Below are 22207 nucleotides of genomic sequence, written 5' to 3' on the forward strand. Positions count from 1 at the left end.
TAGATGTGATCTATATGGACTTCAGTAAGGCGTTCGACAAGGTTCCCCATGGGAGACTGATTAGCAAGACTGATTCCATTAGATCTCATGGAATACAGGGAGAACTAGCCATTTGGATACAGAACTGGCTCAAAGGTAGAAGACAGAGGGTGGTGGTGGGGGGTTGTTTTTCAGACTGGAGGCCTGTGACCAGTGGAGTGCCACAAGGATCGGTGCTGGGTCCTCTACTTTTTGTCATTTACATAAATGATTTGGATGTGAGCATAAAAGGTGTATAGTTAGTAAGTTTGCAGATGACACCAAAATTGGAGGTGTAGTGGACAGCGAAGAGGGTTACCTCAGATTACAACAGGATCTGGACCAGATGGGCCAATGGGCTGAGAAGTGGCAGATGGAGTTTAATTCAGATAAATGCGAGCGGCTACATTTTGGGAAAGCAAATCTTAGCAGGACTTATACACTTAATGGTAAGGTCCTCAGGAGTGTTGCTGAACAAAGAGACCTTGGAGTGCAGGTTCATAGCTCCTTCAAAGTGGAGTTGCAGGTAGATAGGATAGTGAAGGAGGTATTTGGTATGCTTTCCTTTATTGGTCAGAGTATTGAGTACAGGAGTTGGGAGGTCATGTTGCGGCTGTACAGGACATTGGTTAGGCCACTGTTGGAATATTGCATGCAATTCTGGTCTCCATCCTATCGGAAAGATGTTGTGAAACTTGAAAGGGTTCAGAAAAGATTTACAAGGATGTTGCCAGGGTTGGAGGATTTGAGCTATAGGGAGAGGCTGAACAGGCTGGGGCTGTTTTCCCTGGAGCGTCAGAGACTGAGGGGTGACCTCATAGAGGTTTATAAAATTATGAGGGGCATGGATAGGATAAATAGACAAGGTCTTTTCCTGGGGTCGGGGAGTCCAGAACTGGAGGGCATAGGTTTAGGGTGAGAGGGGAAAGATATAAAAGTTTTCACACAGAGGGTGATACGTGTATGGAATGAGCTGCCAGAGGAAGTGGTGGAGGCTGGTACAGTTACAACATTTAAGAGGCATCTGGATGGGTATATGAATAGGAGGGTTTTGGAGGGATATGGGCCGGGTGCTGGCAGGTGGGACTAGATTGGGTTGGGATATCTGGTCGGCATGGACGGGTTGGACCGAAGGGTCTGTTTCCGTGCTGTACATCTCTATGACTCTATCACGTGCCTTCAGTGATTCCCAGAGCGCTGGCCAAACCCTCCCGCCCCATCTCGGTAACGCTTAGTCTTGGATGTGGTTGGAGAGCAATTACTGAACAGTTGGGAGTGTGCCGGGAAACGCATGATCAACCCAATTTAAGATTATCATTGGGACTCGCAGTGCGCATCGCCTATACTTGCTAGCGTATTCATTCGTGAAGGCCTGTCCTGCGCGAGAAAAAAGGAACTTATCCGGGCATTGTACCATGTTTGAATTGAACAGAAGCACGCGGGGGAGGGGGACGCAGAGATTCCTTGGTGCTTTCACCATGGCAACACTGCGACCAATCTCAACCCATGCTCTAACCAATCAACACCGTTTACTCGTGTGGTAGAAATTGTTGGTTCATTTGCAATGTGGCACTCTTGCGTCTGTCCTGATGTGTGTGGGATGGGCTTTGACAGTTGTCTTTTCCACTCGCCCACCCCCCAACCCCGTCCGCAGGGATAACCCACAAACCCTGTGAGAGATTTCATTAAGGAATGCCATGTGGTCGGTCGTCCTGTTGGCTAGCCTCGACCTCTGAAGCCCAGGCTCCATTTTAGGCACGGTTGCCATGGCAACAGGCCCAAGGTTAGACGTTTAAGAGTCAGAATCGGTGGACTGGAGGTCTTTGCCTGTTGGGGGAGGTGGGTTGGAGCGGCAGGAAATGGCCAGGCCCGACAGAGAGCGCCCGTGGCTCAACCTGACAGGCCAAGGGGACCAATGGCAAGGCTGTGACGAGGCCTTGGGCCTGCCTTGCTGAGGCGTCAGCCAACGAACGCAGAGCTGGGAGGGGGTGGGGCCCCACCATTTCGTCCGGAGGAAGAGCTCGGGTCGAGTTGGCTTCCAGCAGACAACGGTCGTCTCTCTCTCTCTCTCTCTCTCTCTCACTCAGATCGGTCCACAACGCCGTGAGGTGGAGGGGGGTGCGCGCGGTGGGGAGCAGAGGAAAGAAATACACGCTCCCTGAAGCCGTCCGGTTTCAGGATGTCTCAAAACCTGCAGCTCAAGTTCGCTGAGAAGCTTTCCATCCTGAACGATCGAGGCAGAGGAATTCTCGTCCGGATATACAACATCAAGAAGGTAAGAGCGTACGCTCTGTCAAAACGTTCGAGTTGCACTTCCTTATTTGCAGCCTGGGCCACATTGAAACCACAGGCAGTTCCAGGTCCCCCACTCCACCCCACCCCCCTCCCGCGCTGCAGATTGAAAAGCAAACAGCTAGCTACTGCCTGGTCACCGCAGGAAGGTTTTGATGAAGGGTGCGGCACACGTTCGGTGCTTCAATATGGGGTTGTGATGTTTAACTGGCCTGGGCAGATTCCACAGACTGGGAGTGTATTCCTTGACCAGCAAAGACGAACAGGTGGCTACTCCCGGATGGTTCTGGAACACTGGGATAAGGCCCAACCACTCCCCGAGCCTGCCAACGGTTTTCCAAACACTTTCACCCGTCCCCTCCACCCTCGCTGGAGCCAATCAGTGCAAAGAGCTGACCTTCTGTCACGAAAACCAAGACAATCTGATCAGCTGCCTCTCCCCTTGCCAATTGCTCACTGGGCACCTCCCTCCCCAATCTCCCAACCGGGCACCTCCCTCCCCAATCTCACAACTGGGCCCTTTCCAATCTCCCAACTGGGCACCTCCCTTCCCAATCTCCCAACCGGGCACCTCCCTTCCCAATCTCCCAACTGGGCACCTCCCTTCCAAATCTCCCAACCAGGCACCTCCCTCCCCAATCTCCCAACTGGGCACCTCCCTTCCCAATTTCCCAACTGGGCACCTCCCTTCCCAATCTCCCAACCGGGCACCTCCCCTTCACAATCTCCCAACCGGGCACCTCCTTCCCAATCTCCCAACCGGGCACCTCCCTCCCCAATCTCCCAACCAGGCACCTCCCTCCCCAATCTCCCAACTGGGCACCTCCATTCCCAATCTCCCAACCGGGCACCTCCCTTCCCAATCTCCCAACCGGGCACCTCCCTCCCCAATCTCCCAACTGGGCACCTCCCCTTCCCAATCTCCCAACCAGGCACCTCCCTCCCCAATCTCTCAACCGGGCACCTCCCTTCCCAATCTCCCAACCGGGCACCTCCCTCCCCAATCTCCCAACTGGGCACCTCCCTTCCCAATCTCCCAACTGGGCACCTCCCTTCCCAATCTCCCAACCGGGCACCTCCCCTTCCCAATCTCCCAACCGGGCACCTCCCTTCCCAGTCTCCCAACCGGGCACCTCCCCTTCCCAATCTCCCAACCGGGCACCTCCCTCACCAATCTCTCAACTGGGCACCTCCCTCCCCAATCTCCCTCCCCAATCTCCCAACCGGGCACCTGCCTTCCCAATCTCCCAACCGGGCACCTCCCTCCCCAATCTCCCAACCGGGCACCTCCCTCCCCAATCTCCCAATTGGGCACCTCCCTTCCCAATCTCCCAACCGGGCACCTCCCTCCCCAATCTCCCAACTGGGCACCTCCCTTCCCAATCTCCCAACTGGGCACCTCCCTTCCCAATCTCCCAACTGGGCCCTTTCTAATCGCCCACTGGGCACCTCCCTTCCCAATCTCCCAACTGGGCACCTCCCTCCCCAATCTCCCAACTGGGCACCTCCCTTCCCAATCTCCCAACCGGGCACCTCCCTTCCCAATCTCCCAACTGGGCACCTCCCTTCCCAATCTCCCAACCGGGCACCTCCCTTCCCAATCTCCCAACCAGGCACCTCCCTTCCCAATCTCCCAACTGGGCACCTCCCTTCCCAATCTCCCAACTGGGCACCTCCCTCCCCAATCTTGAAACTTTATTGCTGGAACAGCACAGCAGGTCAGGCAGCATCCAGGGAACAGGAGATTCGACGTTTCGGGCACAGGCCCTTCTTCAGGAATGAGCAGAGAGTGTTCAGCAGGAGAAGATAAAAGGTAGGGAGGAGGGGCGTTGGAAATGTGATAGGTGAAATGTGACCTATCACATTTCCAACGCCCCTCCTCCCTACCTTTTATCTTCTCCTGCTGAACACTCTCTGCTCATTCCTGAAGAAGGGCCTGTGCCCGAAACGTCGAATCTCCTGTTCCCTGGATGCTGTCTGACCTGCTGTGCTGTTCCAGCAATAAAGTTTCAACTTTGATCTCCAGCATCTGCAGACCTCACTTTTTCCCTCCCCAATCTCCCAACTGGGCACCTCCCTTCCCAATCTCTCAACTGGGCACCTCCCTCCCCAATCTCTCAACTGGGCACCTCCCTTCCCAATCTCCCAACTGGGCCCTTTCTAATCGCCCACTGGGCACGTCCCTTTCTAATCGCCCACTGGGCACGTCCCTTTCTAATTGCCCACTAGGCACCTCCCTTTCCAATCTCCCAACCGGGCACCTCCCTCCCCAATCTCCCAACCGGGCACCTCCCTCCCCAATCTCCCAACCAGGCACCTCCCTCCCCAATCTCCCAACTGGGCACCTCCATTCCCAATCTCCCAACCGGGCACCTCCCTTCCCAATCTCTCAACTGGACACCTCCCCTTCCCAATTTCTCAACTGGGCTCCTCCCCTTCCCAATCTCCCAACCAAGCACCTCCCTTCCCAATCTCTCAACTGGACACCTCCCTCCCCATTCTCCCAACTGGGCACCTCCCCTTCCCAATCTCCAAACCGGGCACCTCCCTTCCCAATCTCCCAACCGGGCATCTCCCTTCCCAATCTCCCAACTGGGCACCTCCCTTCCCAATATCCCAACTGGGCCATTCTCTTTCCAATCTCCCAACTGGGCCATTCCCTTCCCAATCTCCCAATTGGGCATCTCCCTTCCCAATCTCCCAACTGGGCCATTCCCTTTCCAATCTTCCAACTGGATAGCTCCCTTTCCAATCACCCAATAGGCACCTCCCTTTCCTGTTCTCCTGAAGCCTGACTCTGAAATCTTCCTCTGGCTTCTCTCCACCTTCCTCTCTTGCCTTTTCTAAATTCACCTGTCTATCAGACCCACCTCTTGCTCCTAGTCCCAGTAAACTGTTGACCACCCAACTGTCCCTCACAGTCTCCATGATAGCCAACATTGTGAATGGTTTTTTTCTCTCTCTCTCTTCAGATGTTGTCCCTCTTTCTCCCCTTTACATTTGTCATTGTCACCCCCTCCTCCAAAACAAACCATCGCTTCACCCAGCTATCCTTACAATTGTCCGTCCCACCTCGAAGTTACCGATGGGTTCCTGTGTGACTGACTGTGGTAAACATTCCCTCCTCAGTCTCCTCGAGCTGTCTGCAGCCTCTGACACAGTGACCATCCCATCCTCCTCCAGCCCCTCTCCACTGTCACCCATTTCCTTCCTTATCCACCTCCTCGTAACCAGAGAATCACTCACAATGGCTTCTCTTCCTGCTCCTGTTCCCTCAGATAATCCCCCAAGGATCGATCCTTGTTCCCCTCCTATTTCTCATCTCCGTGCTGCCCCTCAGTGACGCCATCTGAAGACACACTGTTCGTTTTCACAAGTTCCCCTCCGAGCCCCTCACCATCCTGACTTGGAAATATATCACCGTTCCTTCAGTGTCACTAGGTCAAAATCCTGGAATTCCCTCCCTCAGTGCATTGTGGGTCAACCCACAGCACATGGACCGCAGGAGTTCAAGATGGCAGCTCAACCCCCACCTTCTCAAGGGGCAACTAGGGACGGGGTAATAAATACTTGTCCTACCTGCCTGTCTTCAATCCCACCTATCCACTCCACCCTCTCCTCCCTGACCTATCACCTTCATCCCCTCCCCCACTCACCCACTGTACTCAATGCTACTTTCTCCCCACCCCCACCCTCCTCTCATTTATCTCTCCACCCTTCAGGCTCTCTGCCTGTATTCCTGATGAAGGGCTTTTGCCTGAAACGTCGATTTTCCTGGTCCTCGGATGCTGCCTGACCTGCTGTGCTCTTCCAGCACCACTCTAATCCAGAATCTGGTTTCCAGCATCTACAGTCATTGTGTTTACCTAATACATTCTGGGCCCAGCCATCAATATCCACGTTACATGAGTAAATGTTTTAAAATGCTCCTCGCTTCCCATCCCAAATTCACTGCTGACGAGGCATGCCATTCCAAATCCCATGCTAAATTGTCCCATAGTGCCCAGGGATATGCAGGTTAGGGTGGATTGGCCGTGCTAAATTGTCCCATAGTGCCCAGGGATGTGCAGGTTAGGGTGGATTGGCCATGCTAAATTGTCCCGTAGTGCCCAGGGATGTGCAGGTTAGTGTGGATTGGCCACGCTAAATTGTCCCATAGTGCCCAGGGATGTGCAGGTTAGGGTGGATTGGCCATGCTAAATTGTCCCATAGTGCCCAGGGATGTGCAGGTTAGGGTGGATTGGCCATGCTAAATTGTCCCGTAGTGCCCAGGGATGTGCAGGTTAGTGTGGATTGGCCATGCTAAATTGTCCCATAGTACCCAGGGATGTGCAGGTTAGGGTGGATTGGCCATGCTAAATTGTCCCATAGTGCCCAGGGATGTGCAGGTTAGGGTGGATTGGCCATGCTAAATTGTCCCATAGTGCCCAGGGATGTGCAGGTTAGGGTGGATTGGCCATGCTAAATTGTCCCATAGTGCCCAGGGATGTGCAGGTTAAGGTGGATTGGCCATGCTAAATTGTCCCATAGTGCCCAGGGATGTGCAGGTTAAGGTGGATTGGCCATGCTAAATTGTCCCATAGTGCCCAGGGATGTGCAGGTTAGGGTGGATTGGCCATGCTAAATTGTCCCATAGTGCCCACGGATGTGCAGGTTAGGGTGGGATTGGCCATGCTAAATTGTCCCATAGTGCCCAGGGATGTGCAGGTTAGGGTGGATTGGCCATGCTAAATTGTCCCGTAGTGCCCAGGGATGTGCAGGTTAGTGTGGATTGGCCATGCTAAATTGTCCCATAGTGCCCAGGGATGTGCAGGTTAGGGTGGATTGGCCATGCTAAATTGTCCCATAGTGCCCAGGGGTGTGCAGGTTAGGGTGGATTGGCCATGCTAAATTGTCCCATAGTGTCCAGGGATGTGCAGGTTAGGGTGGATTGGCCATGCTAAATTGTCCCATAGTGTCCAGGGATGTGCAGGTTAGGGTGGATTGGCCATGCTAAATTGTCCCATAGTGCCCAGGGATGTGCAGGTTAGGGTGGATTGGCCATGCTAAATTGTCCCATAGTGCCCAGGGATGTGCAGGTTAGGGTGGATTGGCCATGCTAAATTGTCCCATAGTGCCCAGGGATGTGCAGGTTAGGGTGGATTGGCCATGCTAAATTGTCCCATAGTGCCCAGGGATGTGCAGGTTAAGGTGGATTGGCCATGCTAAATTGTCCCATAGTGCCCAGGGATGTGCAGGTTAAGGTGGATTGGCCATGCTAAATTGTCCCATAGTGCCCAGGGATGTGCAGGTTAGGGTGGATTGGCCATGCTAAATTGTCCCATAGTGCCCACGGATGTGCAGGTTAGGGTGGGATTGGCCATGCTAAATTGTCCCATAGTGCCCAGGGATGTGCAGGTTAAGGTGGATTGGCCATGCTAAATTTTCCCATAGTGCCCAGGGATGTGCAGGTTAGGGTGGGATTGGCCATGCTAAATTGTCCCATAGTGCCCAGGGATGTGCAGGTTAGGGTGGATTGGCCATGCTAAATTGTCCCGTAGTGCCCAGGGATGTGCAGGTTAGTGTGGATTGGCCATGCTAAATTGTCCCATAGTGCCCAGGGATGTGCAGGTTAGGGTGGATTGGCCATGCTAAATTGTCCCATAGTGCCCAGGGATGTGCAGGTTAGGGTGGATTGGCCATGCTAAATTGTCCCATAGTGCCCAGGGATGTGCAGGTTAGGGTGGATTGGCCATGCTAAATTGTCCCATAGTGCCCAGGGATGTGCAGGTTAAGGTGGATTGGCCATGCTAAATTGTCCCATAGTGCCCAGGGATGTGCAGGTTAAGGTGGATTGGCCATGCTAAATTGTCCCATAGTGCCCAGGGATGTGCAGGTTAGGGTGGATTGGCCATGCTAAATTGTCCCATAGTGCCCAGGGATGTGCAGGTTAAGGTGGATTGGCCATGCTAAATTGTCCCATAGTGCCCAGGGATGTGCAGGTTAGGGTGGGATTGGCCATGCTAAATTGTCCCATAGTGCCCAGGGATGTGCAGGTTAGGGTGGATTGGCCATGGGTAATTGTCCCATAGTGCCCAGGGATGTGCAGGTTAGGGTGGATTGGCCATGCTATATTGTCCCATAGTACCCAGGGATGTGCAGGTTAGGGTGGATTGGCCATGCTAAATTGTCCCATAGTGCCCAGGGATGTGCAGGTTAGGGTGGGATTGGCCATGCTAAATTGTCCCATAGTGCCCAGGGATGTGCAGGTTAAGGTGGATTGGCCATGCTAAATTGTCCCATAGTACCCAGGGATGTACAGGTTAGGGTGGATTGGCCGTGCTAAATTGTCCCATAGTGCCCAGGGATGTGCAGGTTAGGGTGGGATTGGCCATGCTAAATTGCCCCATAGTGCCCAGGGATGTGCAGGTTAGGGTGGATTGGCCATGCTAAATTGTCCCATAGTGCCCAGGGATGTGCAGGTTAGGGTGGATTGGCCATGCTAAATTGTCCCATAGTGCCCAGGGATGTGCAGGTTAGGGTGGATTGGCCATGCTAAATTGTCCCATAGTGTCCAGGGATGTGCAGGTTAAGGTGGATTGGCCATGCTAAATTGTCCCATAGTACCCAGGGATGTGCAGGTTAAGGTGGATTGGCCATGCTAAATTGTCCCATAGTGCCCAGGGATGTGCAGGTTAGGGTGGATTGGCCATGCTAAATTGTCCCATAGTGCCCAGGGATGTGCAGGTTAGGGTGGATTGGCCATGGGAAATTGTCCCATAGTGTCCAGGGATGGGCAGGTTAGGGTGGATTGGCCATGCTAAATTGTCCCATAGTGCCCAGAGATGTGCAGGTTAGGGTGGATTGGCCATGCTAAATTGTCCCATAGTGCCCAGGGATGTGCAGGTTGGGTGCATTAGTCAGGGGGAAATGTAGAGGAATGGGTCTGGGTGGGTTACTCTTTGGAGGGTCGGTGTGGACTTGTTGGGCCGAATGGCCTGTTTCCACAGTGTGGGGATTCTCTCCTATGCAGGAATTTGACATTCTCTGCAATGTTGAAACCAAAGGCATATCTTACTTGCGCAGGACACTATTTACATCCAGTGAGGGAAAGAGAGGGTCCGATAACTGAATGGACCTTTGTCGTATTTGGTAGGAAGACTGTACGTGGCAGTCATTCCCCTGAGAGTGGGGCTTGATTTTTTTTTAAAATTTCAAACATACACTTTATTTGTAAATATATCTTTCTCCACAGAGAGTCATGGAGTCATATAGCACAGAAACAGACCCTTCGGTCCAACCCGTCCATGCCGACCCAGATATCCCAACCCAATCTAGTCCCATTTGCCAGCACCCGGCCCATATCCCTCCAAACCCTTCCTATTCATGTACTCATCCAAATGCCTCTTAAATGTTGTATAATCACTGGAGCAGTTCAGTTCTGTACAGAAACATCTGAAGAAACAAACATCCATTTGAGTTTGATTCTATCTGACGAACAAACCATTCTGGGCGGCACGGTGGCACAGTGGTTAGCACTGCTGCCTCACAGCGCCAGAGACCCGGGTTCAATTCCCGCCTCAGGCGACTGACTGTGTGGAGTTTGCACATTCTCCCCGTGTCTGCGTGGGTTTCCTCCGGGTGCTCCGGTTTCCTCCCACAGTCCAAAGATGTGCAGGTCAGGTGAATTGGCCACGCTAAATTGCCCGTAGTGTTAGGTAAAGGGTAAATGTAGGGGAATGGGTCTGGGTGGGTTATGCTTCGGCGGATCGGTGTGGACTTGTGGGGCCGAAGGGCCTGTTTCCACACTGTAAGTAATCTAATCAAACCCAAGGCATTTCTTACTTTTACAAGATGATGTTTACATATATTTGTGGTATCAGGAGAGACCGATAGCTGAACTGGCTCCCATTTAACTCCAGCTGAGAGGTATCAGACTGGGCTTGAAGCGACCACCTTGGGACTCCGAGAGGAGGGTATTGACGCCGGAAGCACAGACAGGCCCACAGGAACACCAGCTGGGTGACTGCAAGGGCTTCCACTTCCTGTTTTGGGGCGAGTCAGGCCGCTCTCTCAGGCGGGAACATCCTGTTCTGTTCTGACTCAGGATGTGAGACCTGTCGATGCATGGCCTGTTTGCAAGACAGCTTCCTCATTGACAGTGCTATCGTTGCGTTCAGCAAAAGCCTCTCACCCATCAGCGCGATTTTCTGCAGCGTTTGGCATTTTATTTTGAAAAGATATCTCTCTGAATTTGTCCCAAGCGCCCTTCGGGAGAGACTCCCAGACCAATCGAGGGCACATCAGAACAATTATAATCGCACATAAATGGGGCAGAGGTTACTTACCACCAGTGCCAACTTGAGGAGGGTCTGGACAGCACTGGGTAATGCCCCTTTTTAGACAGCTGATTTGTAATCTGCCAACCAACTCTTGAAGATTTAAAACAGAACGCCCACCTTTTCTGTAGTACTCAATTCTCTGAGCTGGGTGGGGGCGAGGGGGTGTAATTTGAACCTGAAACCTTCTGCCCGAGATGTGGGAGTGCCACCCACCATGGCCCCCATTCGCCATGCCCGACTGGTAGCACTGTCAGCATGGTAACAAGCTGATGGGTTCCACACCCATTCTTGGCGTGCTGAGGGGGGCACTGCGCTGTTGGCGACGCTGCCTTTGGGCAGGAGCAATCAATTATTTCAAAGAAGGGCTGTGGTCAATATTTATCCCTCAATCATGATCATACTACCCCTTGTGGGATCTTGCAAACTGGCTGTTACTTGCTTCGTGTGAAGTGTTTTCTAACCTGCAACAGCACAGGGGAGTCGCAGGGAGATAGGATAGTGAAGGCAGCGTTTGATATGCTTTCCTTTATTGGTCAGAGTATTGAGTACAGGAGTTGGGAGGTCATGCTGTGGCTGTACAGGACATTGGTTAGGCCACTGTTAGAATATTGCATTGAATTCTGGTCTCCTTCCTATCGGAAAGAGGTTGTGAAACTTGAAAGGGTTCAGAAAAGATTTACAAGGATGTTGCCAGGGTTGGAGGGTTTGAGCTACTGGGAGAGGTTGAATAGGCTGAGGCTGTTTTCCCTGGAGCGTCGGAGGCTGAGGGGTGACCTTGTAGAGGTTTTTAAAACCATGAGGGGGCATGGATAGGATAAATAGACAAGGTCTTTTCCCTGGGGTGGGGGAGGGAATGAGAGGGCATCATTTGGAGGTGCTGGTGTTGAACTGGGATGGACAACGTTAAAAATCACACAATACCAGGTTCAATCTTTTCCCTGTAAATTCTGTGTCCAATGATCCTGCCCCACTAGGTACCTGATGGAGGAGCAGCGCTCAGAAAGCTAGTGCTTCCAAATAAACCTGTTGGACTATAACCTGGTGTTGTGCGATTTTTAACTGGAGGGCATAGGTTTAGGGTGAGAGGGGAAAGATTTAAAAGGGAGCTAAGGGGCAACGTTTTCACGCAGAGGGTGGTACGTGTATGGAATGAGCTGCCAGAGGAAGTGGTGGAGGCTGGTACAATTGCAACATTTAAGAGGCATCTGGATGGGTATATGAATAGGAAGGGTTTGGAGGGATCTGGGCCGGGTGCTGGCAGGTGGGACTAGATTGGGTTGGGATATCTGGTCAGTATGGACAGGTTGAATTGAAGGGTCTGTTTCCATGCTGTACATCTCTATGACTGTAAAAGGGCTAACGTGGATGTGGACGTCAGAGGTTGTACATAAATGCAGCCCCTTTTGCTTTCATAGATTCTTGCCAGCAATACAGTGGGGGCCTCCATTATTGTCAAACTATGATCTTGGATTTTCTGTGGATTGAATGGATTTTAAAGGCACCTTTTTTTTTTGGTTTCTCTCCCCCACCCTAATTGTCCTACAGACATGCTCGGATCCCAAAACCAAGCTTCCGTACTTAACCGAGAAAAGTATGGAATCGGCGATCAAATGCATCATGAGGAAATTTCCAGCTATCGACATACGAAGCAACAGTGTAAGTAGTTTGTGTCACAATGCCTGAGCTGTCATGGGAATCCATTAAAATAGGCAGAGACACCGCGTTAAGCCTCAGTGCGGCTCGGCGTCCATTTTGGGGATGCTCACATGGCTTCGGCGCGCTTTCTTCTCTCGGAAATCCGAGGGTCAGGTTGAGGTGCTGAGGAGACCTCGGGCCTAAGTGAGGCCTGCGAGCGATGGCTGCTGATCACTAACATTCAAAGCCACCAGGATTGACGGGGATGAGGCGGAGGAAGGTAAAGACGTTGACAGCTTTAGGAGGAGATGGAGGGAGGGCAGGAGACCCTCCATCTGAATCGGGACTGAGGGAGGAGAGGAGTCTTCCAAGGAGGCAGGGAGGCTGAGGGAGGAGAGAGTGAGGTCATGGCTGGGATGGGGAGGCATGTTAGAATAAAAGAAAGGGCAAATTGGTGGAGGATATAACTGGATCTAATCTTTACGCTCATAGATAAACATTTATTTACGCAGTTACTGGTGACAAGCACACGCCTCCTGACCATAACAGTTCACTTCTGTGTCAGTTTAGAGAGACAGCAGAGGGGCCCCAGTTTCTGACCACCAGACTGAAGGCCTTTCTTTTCAACCTAGTAACTCAGGTCAGTCAGCTTAACCTCAGCTCCAGGGAAGCCACCAATGTGTCCGTCTGGGAGGACATTAACAATCACTTGGACAAGTGGGTGGTTTCATCCAAGGATGCCCAGCTGTGGAAGACAAATCCTCGTTCTCCAGCTTGCTGGAGTTTTTGATGAGGTCACAGAGAGGCCCAAAGCCCACAGGAGAAGAAAGAGAAAAGGAATCCAAGGTTCTGACCGAGCAACAGTGAAGGGATGGTGATACGTGTCAAAATATTCAGCAAAGCCTGATGGGCGTGTGTGTGTGTGTGTGTGACAGTGTGTGTGTGTGGGAATGCGTGTGTGTGAGTGTGACTGTGTGTGGGGGAATGTGTGTGTGGGGGGGAATGTGTGTGTGTGAGTGTGACTGTGTGTGTTTAAGTGTGCGTCTGTGTGTGACAGTGAGTGTGTGTGTCAGTATATGCATGAACACTTGTGATTGTGACTGTGTGTGATTGTGTGTGTGAGAGCGTGTGTTTTTGTGCGTGTGTGAGACTGTGTGTGTGTGTGTGAGACTGTGTGTGTGCGTGTGAGAGTGTGTGTGCGTGAGAGTGTGTGTGCATGTGAGTGTGTGCTTGTGTGTGTGAGAGTGTGTGAGTGATTGTGTGTGTGTGATTGTGTGTGCGTGTGTATGTGTGTGTGATTATATGTATGTGTGTGTGAGATTGTATGTGTGTGTGAGAGTGATTGTGTGTGTGTGCTTGTGTGTGAGTGATTGTGTGTGTGTGTGTGAGAGTGAGTGTGAGTGCGTGTGTGTGCTTGTGTGTGTGAGAGTGATTGTGAGTGCGTGTGAGTGTGTGTGTGCTTGTGTGTGTGTGAGAGTGAGTGTGTGTGTGAGATAGTGTGAGTGTGTGTGTGCGTGTGAGAGCCTCTCACACTCTACCAAACAGATGTCCCTGAACGAGGGCTGGAGATGTGCTGAATCCTCGTGTGAAGATGTGGGGGCTGTGAAATAGACAGAAGGGAGATTCTCCACGTACACATATCCCCCCCCCCCCCTCCTCCATTTTCTACATGCCATCCTCTCCCTGCCTTTTCTCTCTCTCCCTCCTTCCCCATCCTCGCCGTCCTGACGTATGTCAGACAAAGCAGGGGAACATGGGAAGGGAGCGTTGTGGCTAATGTTTCGCTGGCTCATCAAATCATATTCAAGAATAACTTTTGAAAGGGAAATATGCTTCTCTTTCATTGTTTGTGTCCATTTCTCTTTGACTGTGCTGAGACACAGGAACAGTTAGGCCTGGCCTCTGTAAACTATTCCCCAAGTAACCTGTTGAGGGACGTTCTTACACACCTCTGCAGCAGGATGGGACGTGAACCGGGGCCTCCTGGTGCAGGGATAGAGACACTAGCACTTTGCCACAAGAGGATATGTGCAAAAACAGCTGCACAGGGCTAATTGGCCAACACTGTCATTATGAGCTGAATGGTCTCCTCAATACTGTATCTTTCTAATAGTATTCTGTAACCTCTAGAACTCTGTGTCTGAATGCCAAATGTACCATCAAGTGTGGCATTCTGATCTGCTAATTCTCACCCTCATCCCCACCACCGATGCCAATGACTCACTCTTTCTTACACAGTTCAGAGACCTCGGAGTGCAGGTTCATAGCTCCTTGAAAGTGGAGTCACAGGTAGATAGGATAGTGAAGGCGGCGTTTGGTATGCTTTCCTTTATTGGTCAGAGTATTGAGTACAGGAGTTGGGAGGTCATGTTGCGGCTGTACAGGACATTGGTTAGGCCACTGTTGGAATATTGTGTGCAATTCTGGTCTCCTTCCTATCGGAAAGATGTTGTGAAACTTGAAAGGGTTCAGAAAAGACTTACAAGAATGTTGCCAGGGTTGGAGGATTTGAGCTACAGGGAGAGGCTGAACAGGCTGGGGCTGTTTTCCCTGGAGCGTCGGAGGCTGAGGGGTGACCTTGTAGAGGTTTATAAAATCGTGAGGGACATGAATAGGGTAAATAGATAAGGTCATTTTCCCAAAATAGGGGAGTCCAGAACTAGAGGGTTTCAGGTGAGAGGGGAAAGATTTAAAAAGGGACCTAAAGGGGCAACGTTTTCACACAGAGGGTGGTATGTGTATGGAATGAACTGCCAGAGGAAGTGGTGGAGGCTGGTACAATTACAGCATTTAAGAGGCATCTGGATGGGGACATGGATAGCAAGGGGTTAGAGGGATATGGGCCAAGTGCTGGCAAATGGGACTAGATTAAGTTGGGGATATCTGGTTGGCATGGACGGGTTGGACCAAAAGGTCTGTTTCCGTGCTGGACACCTCTGTGACGCTATGGAGCCTCCTGACTCTGGATTTAACATTCCCTTGCAGAACCAGCTCAGCAGCATCCAGAAAGACAAGTCCGACATCCTGAAGAACCTGACCAATTTCTACCACTCCTTTGTGGACGTCCTGGAATTTCGGGTAAGTTCACACCCGGGCCTCAGTTTCACACTGCTGACTGGCTGCTGAGGGTGACAGCAGCTTCTGTGGGGAGAGAAAGCAGAGTTAACGTTTCGGACTCTGTGCCCCTTCAGAACCCTTTGTGTCAAGATGAAAGGCTGATATATAAACCCCACCCTTGGCATCAAGGGCATCGGATTGGTTGGCACAAACGTTTGGAGAAGGACGCAGCATTGGATTCAAAGGGTAGGGGGAGTGAGTCTGTGTCTGAAGGTGGGAAAGAGTAGAAGGGTGAGGGGCTGGTGGGGGAGGGGAGAGAGAGAGAGAGAACATAATTGATTGACCTTCCTGATTAAACATCTCTCTGTCTCAGCCTTGAATATACTCACTGACCCAGCCCCGACAGCCCTCTGTGGGAAAGAATTCCACAGACTCACCCCCCTCTGAGGGAAGAAATTCCTCCTCATCTCTGTCTGCAATGGGTGACCACTTATTCTGAGATTGTACCCTCTGGTCCTAGACTCTCTCCCACAAGGGGAAACAACCTCTCCACATCCCCCCTGTCAAGTCCCCCAGGGAATCTTAGATGTTTCAATAAGGTCACCTCTCCCAATAAGTCCAGGCCCAACCTCCTGGAGTCAGAACTGCAGATGCTGGAGATCAGAGTCAAAACGTGTGGCGCTGGGAAAGCACAGCCGGTCAGGCAGCATCTGAGGAGCAGGAGGGTCCACGTTTTGAGCATAAGCCCTTCATCAGGAAAGTGGGGACCCCTAAGGGGGCTGAGAGATAAATGGGGAGGGGTGTGGGGCTGGGGCTGGGGGCAAGGTAAATAGGAATCTACTCATCTACTGTGTCCGTTGCTGTCGGTGTGGTGTCCTCTACATCGGGGAGACAGGACGCCAATCGTGGAATGTTTCAGAGAACACCTCTGGGACACCTGCACCAACCAACCCCACCGCCCCGTGGCTGAGCACTTCAACTCCCCCTCCCACTCCGCCAAGGACACGGAGTGGGAGGGGGAGTTGATGAAGGGCTTTTGCTCAAAACGTCGATTTTCCTGCTCCTCGGATGCTGCCTGACCTGCTGTGCTCTTCCAGCACCGCTCTAATCTGGAAACCCAGAATAATGTTCTGGGGACCTGGGTTCGAATCCCACCACGGCAGATGGTAGCATTTGAATTCAATAAAAATCTGGAGTTGAGAGTTGCCTGATGACCACAAAATTATCGTCTATTGTTGGTTCACTAATGCCTTTACGGAAGGAAATCTGCCTGGTCTGGCCTACATGTGACTCCAGACCCACAGCAATGTGGTTGACTCTCAGCTGCCCCGTGAAGTGGCCGAGCAAGCCACTCAGTTGTGTCAATCGCTAGAAAGTCACAGAGAAATGAAACCGAGCGGATCACCTGGCATCAACCTTGGATCCGGAAAAGACCACGGCAGAAACAGCCCTGTCGACCCGCCTCACTAACACCTGGGGCCTGGTGCCAACATTGGGAGAGCTGTCTCACAGATTACTCCAACAACAGCCTGACATAGTCCTACTCACGGAATCATACCTTCCAACAATAGACGATAATTAAACCTGGGCAAGGAACCCTCCTGCTGATTCCCACGTACCACCCTCCCTCGGCTGATGAATCGGTACTCCTCCGTGTTGAACAACACCTAGAGGAAGCACTGAGGGTGGCAAGGTCACAGAATGTACCCTGGGTGGGGGATCTCAATGTCCACCACCAAGAGTGGCTCAGCAGCAGTATTACTGATCGAGCTGGTCAGGTCCTAAAGGACATAGCTGCTACCCTGGGTCTGCAGCAGGTGGTGGGGGAACCAACAAGAGGAAAAAATATACTCAACCTCATCCTTACCAATCTGCCAGCTGCAGATGTATCTGTCCGTGACAGTATCGGTAAGAGTGACCACCACACAGTCCTTGTGGAGACAAAGTCCCACCTTCACATTGAGAAAACCCTCCATCGTGTTGTGTGGCACTATCACCGTGCTGAATGGGACAGACTTCATACAGATCGAGCAACTCAGGACTGGGCATCCATGAGGCACTATGGGCCATCAACAGCAGGAGAACTGTACTCCAGCACAACCTGTAACCTCATGGCCCGGCATATCCCCCACTCAACCATTACCATCAAGCCAGGGGATCAACCCTGGTTCAATGGAGAGTGCAGGAGGGCATGGCAGGAGCAGCACCTGGCCTTCCTGAAGATGAGATGTTAACCTGGTGAAGCCACCAAACAGGATTACTTGCACGCCAAACAATAAAAGCAGCAAGTGACAGACAGAGCTAAATGATCCCACAATCACTGGATCAGATCTAAGCTCTGCAGTGCTGCCACATCCAGTCACAAATGGTGGTGGGGGATTAAACAACTCACTGGAGGAAGAGCCCCCACAAATATCCCCGTCCTCAATGATGGAGGAGCCCAGCACATCAGGGCAAAAGGTCAGGCTGAAGCTTTCACAGCAATCTTCAGCCAGAAGTGCTGAGCGAATGATCCATCTCAGCCTCCTCCAGTGATCCCCAGCATCACAGATCCCAGTCTTCATCCAATCCGATTCACTCCACGTGATATCAAGAAATGGTTGGAGACACTGGATACTGCAAAGGCTATGGGCCCTGACAACATTCCAGCAATAGGACTGAAGACTTGTGCTCCAGAACCTGCCGCTCCCCGAGCCAAGCTGTACCAGTACAGTTATAACACTGGCATCTACCTGACAATGTGGAAAATTGCCCGACTGGACAAATCCCACCCAGCCAATTACCGCCCCATCGGTCTCCTCTCGATCATCAGGAAAGTGATGGAAGGTGTCACCAACAGTGCTATCAAGCAGCACCTGCTCAGCAATACCCTGCTCAGTGACACCCAGTTTGGGTCCCACCAGGGTCACACAGCTCCTGACCTCATTACAGCCTGGGGTCAAACATGGACAAAAGAGCTGAACTCCAGAGGGGAGGGGAGAGGGACAGCCCTTGACATCAAGGCGGCATTCGACCGAGTGTGGCATCAAGGAGCCCTGGCAAACCTGGAATCAATGGGTATCAGGGGGCAAACTCTCCGCTGGTTGGAGTCATACCTGGCACATAGGAAGATGGTTGTGGTTGTTGGAGGTCAGTCATCTCAGCCCCGGGACATCTCTGCAGGAGTTCCTCAGGGTAGTGTCCTGGGCCCAACCATCTTCAGCTGCTCCATCAATGACCTTCCCTCCATCATAAGGTCAGAAGTGGGGGATGCTCACTGATGATTGCACAGTGTCCAGCACCATTCGCAACTCCTCAGATACTGAAGCAGTTCATGTCCAAATACAACAAGATCTGGGCAATACCCAGGCTTGGGCTGAGAAGTAACATTGGTGCCACACAAATGCCAGGCTCTGACCATCTCCAACAAGTAACAATCTAACCACCGCCGCCCCCCCTTGACATCCAGTGTTACCGTCACTGAAACCCCCACTATCAACATCCTGGGGGTTACCATTGACCAGAAACTCAACTGGCCTCACCACAGACTCTTTATCTGGATCTCTCCACTTGTTAAACCCGGCCTTTAATGCCTTTCTATTGAATGTTTTCCTGCTTGTGTTTTACAGGAGAATGTGAACGAGTTACTGAGTTCAATGGACAGCTATCAAATGTATCTGGATATAGTAAGTACATTCGACAGGATGGAATATGTAAGACAGAAAGCAGAGATGAACACTGGCTAACCATTCAGAGCTAGAGACAAGAAAGCTGCAGATGCTGGATTCCCAAAAATACAGACAGGAGGCTGGGAGAACGCAGCAAACCAGGCAGCATCAGGAGGTGGAGAAGTCAATGTTTCGGATGTAACCTTTCTCCAGGACTGGGGGTGGGGGGAGCTATAGATGAAGGGAATGCAGGTCGCAAGGTGGTGAGTTAGGGATAGGTGAAGACAGATAGAGGGTACCACCTGGTTGGTCAATGGGAGGAATGGGTCTGGTTGGTAGTACGGAGCAGTGCAAGGGAAGGGGGAGGAGCTTGGAAGGGAGTTGGGGAATGGGGGAGGGAGGTGATTTGAAATTGGAGACCTCCGTGTTGAGCCCTCCGGGCTGCCGGCTGCCTCGGCGGAAGGTGAGGTGTGGTTTCTCCAATTTGCGGTTTGGTTCGTTGTGGCAATGGAGGAGGCTGAGGATGGTGATGTCGGAAAGGGAGTGGGAAGGGGGGGATTGGAATGGGTGGGGCCTGGGAGGTCCGGTCGGCCTCTGTGGGCCCGGCTGAGATGCTCGGTGAGCCGTTCCCGAAGTTTCTGTTCAGTCTCCCTGATGTAGAGGAGACCACATCAGGAACCCCGAGGCAGTAAACTCGGTTGGAAGAGAGGCAGGTGAACCTCTGTCTCACCTGGAGGGGCTTTTTGGGGGCCCCTGGATGGAGGTGAGGAGGGGTGTGTGGTGTGGGGGCAGGTTTTACATCTTTTCCTGTTCCAGGGGAAGGTACCGGGGGGTTTGGCAGTTGGAGAGGGGTTTGGGATGAGTGGTGTGAACCAGGGACTGTCGAAGGGAACAGCCCTTGTGGAAGGCAGAGAGGGGTGGGGAGGGGAAGGTGCCATTCAGAGTGCTAGTCAGTGAACGATTGATTTATTGGTGTCACGTGTACTGAGATACAGTGAAAAGTGGTGTTTACGTGCTCTACAGGCAGAACAGAAAAAAATAAGGTGTGTTGTGAGGTTTATAAAATCATGAGGGGCATGGATAGGATGAATAGACAAGGTCTTTTCCCTGGGATCGGGGAGTCCAGAACTAGAGGGCATAGGTTTAGGGTGAGAGGGGAAAGATATAAAAAAGACCTAAGCGGCAACTTTTTCACCCAGAGGGCGGTATGTGTATGGAATGAGCTGCCAGAGGATGTGATGGAGGCTGGTACAATTGCAACATTTAAGAGGCATTTGGATGGGTATATGAATAGGAAGGGTTTGGAGGGATATGGGCCGGGTGCTGGCAGGTGGAACTAGATTGGGTTGGGATATCTGGGTCGGCATGGACAGGTTGGACCGAAGGGTCTGTTTCCGTGCTGTATACATCTCTATGACTCTGTAGAAAATGAGAATCTGATTGGACAAATGTGGCCGCTCGAATGAAGTAAGCTCAGTCTGAGCATTCTATTCCAGGAACCCTGTTGGTGAAAATTAGAAGTGGAGAATTATTTTGTGCACTTTTAAAAGATGTTTATTTGCAGAGGTGCATGTTACAAGCACGTGACTTCTAAGCGAACAACCCCAGGTTTACAAAGTTAAAAATCCCACAACACCGGGTTATAGTCCAACAGGTTGAATGGGAAGCACTAGCTTTCAGAGCGACGCTCCTTCATCAGGTGATTGTGGAGCGTCGCTCCGAAAGCTAGTGCTTCCAATTAAACCTGTTGGACTATAACCCGGTGTTGTGGGATTTTTAACTTTGTATACCCCAGTCCAAGACCGGCCTCTCCAAATCAGAACCCCAGGTTTAGCCTGTGTACATGAACAGGATATCTGAGCACCACTCACACACAGTCCTATAGTTCCCCATTGCAACTTTAAACAAGAGACAACCTCACAAACTTTCCAATCTTATAAACGTCATATTTATAACTGCAGCCGAACGGATTCTGGTTTCGGTCCTGTTATAAAATCCTCTCGTTTCAGCACTGCAATATTTGCAGTAAATCTAAACTGCTACATCTTCTCGTTCAATCTTAAAAGGCTGTTGCAAGTTATCTTACTTGCCTTCAGAGAGTCCATTCCAGCATGTAGAAAGGCCATTTGGCCCATTCGGATTAGCTCGGCGTTTCCAGCTCCGTCTCCTTCCATCCTAACGCAGGCAGTGCTGTCGAAACAAGCATTCCTGTTGTGCACATCTGGTGTTGAAGGGTTGAGGAAGATAAAACCAGGGTTACTCCATGTCAGTCAGAGCCACGAGCTCCTTCCCGGTTCCCTTTATAGTTTCTGCTCTGCAGTGAGCAGCCTTTCCACCGACATGATGTACCATTGAGCTAGGTCATTTCCTATTCCAGCCTGGACATTTGTATATACACAGATATACACACACACAGACACATACACACACACATGGACACACACACGGACACACACACACGGACACACATATACATACACATGGACACACACACACGGACACATACACTCACACACATGCTCACACATACACACACACGGACACATACACACACAGACACACACACACATACACACACACGCGGACACACACACACGGACACACATATACATACACACGGACACACACACATGGACACATACACTCACACACATACACAAACACACACGGACACATACACACACATACGGACACACATGCACGGACACATACACTCACACACATGCACACACATACACACACACACACACGGACACATACACACACGCGGACACACACACACGGACACACATATACATACACACGGACACACACACACGGACACATACACTCACACACATACACAAACACACACGGACACATACACACACACGCGGACACACACACACGGACACACATATACATACACACGGACACACATGCACGGACACATACACTCACACACATGCACACACATAAACACACACACGGACACATACACACACACACGGACACATACACACACACACGGACACGGACACACACAGACACACACATCCGGACACATACACACGCACGGACACGGACACACACACGCAGACACGGACACATACACACAAACACACACACATACACACAAACACACACACACACAGACACACACACATACACACAAACACAGACACATGGACACATACACACATGCACAGACACACACGCACACACATACACACAAACACATACGCAAATGGACACACA

General features: G+C 51.5%; 1 protein-coding gene across 1 annotated transcript in view; it reads left to right on the top strand.

The window, feature by feature from the left end:
- Positions 1 to 2038: 2038 nt before the first annotated feature.
- The window catches only part of LOC122546558 (nck-associated protein 1-like), a 234902-nt gene continuing 214733 nt past the window's right edge, over positions 2039 to 22207 (top strand). Inside the window, exons 1-4 of the mRNA XM_087985609.1 lie at positions 2039 to 2293; positions 12177 to 12287; positions 15252 to 15344; positions 18932 to 18988. Of these exons, the coding sequence (XP_087841735.1) occupies positions 2198 to 2293; positions 12177 to 12287; positions 15252 to 15344; positions 18932 to 18988 (357 nt within the window). The 5' untranslated portion in view covers positions 2039 to 2197. The remainder of the gene's footprint in view (positions 2294 to 12176; positions 12288 to 15251; positions 15345 to 18931; positions 18989 to 22207) is intronic.

This window comes from Chiloscyllium plagiosum, unplaced genomic scaffold (genome assembly GCF_037043375.1).
Source record: "Chiloscyllium plagiosum isolate Xiang-an unplaced genomic scaffold, Cpla_swu_hap1 HiC_scaffold_53X, whole genome shotgun sequence".
Taxonomy (NCBI): Eukaryota; Metazoa; Chordata; class Chondrichthyes; order Orectolobiformes; family Hemiscylliidae; genus Chiloscyllium; species Chiloscyllium plagiosum.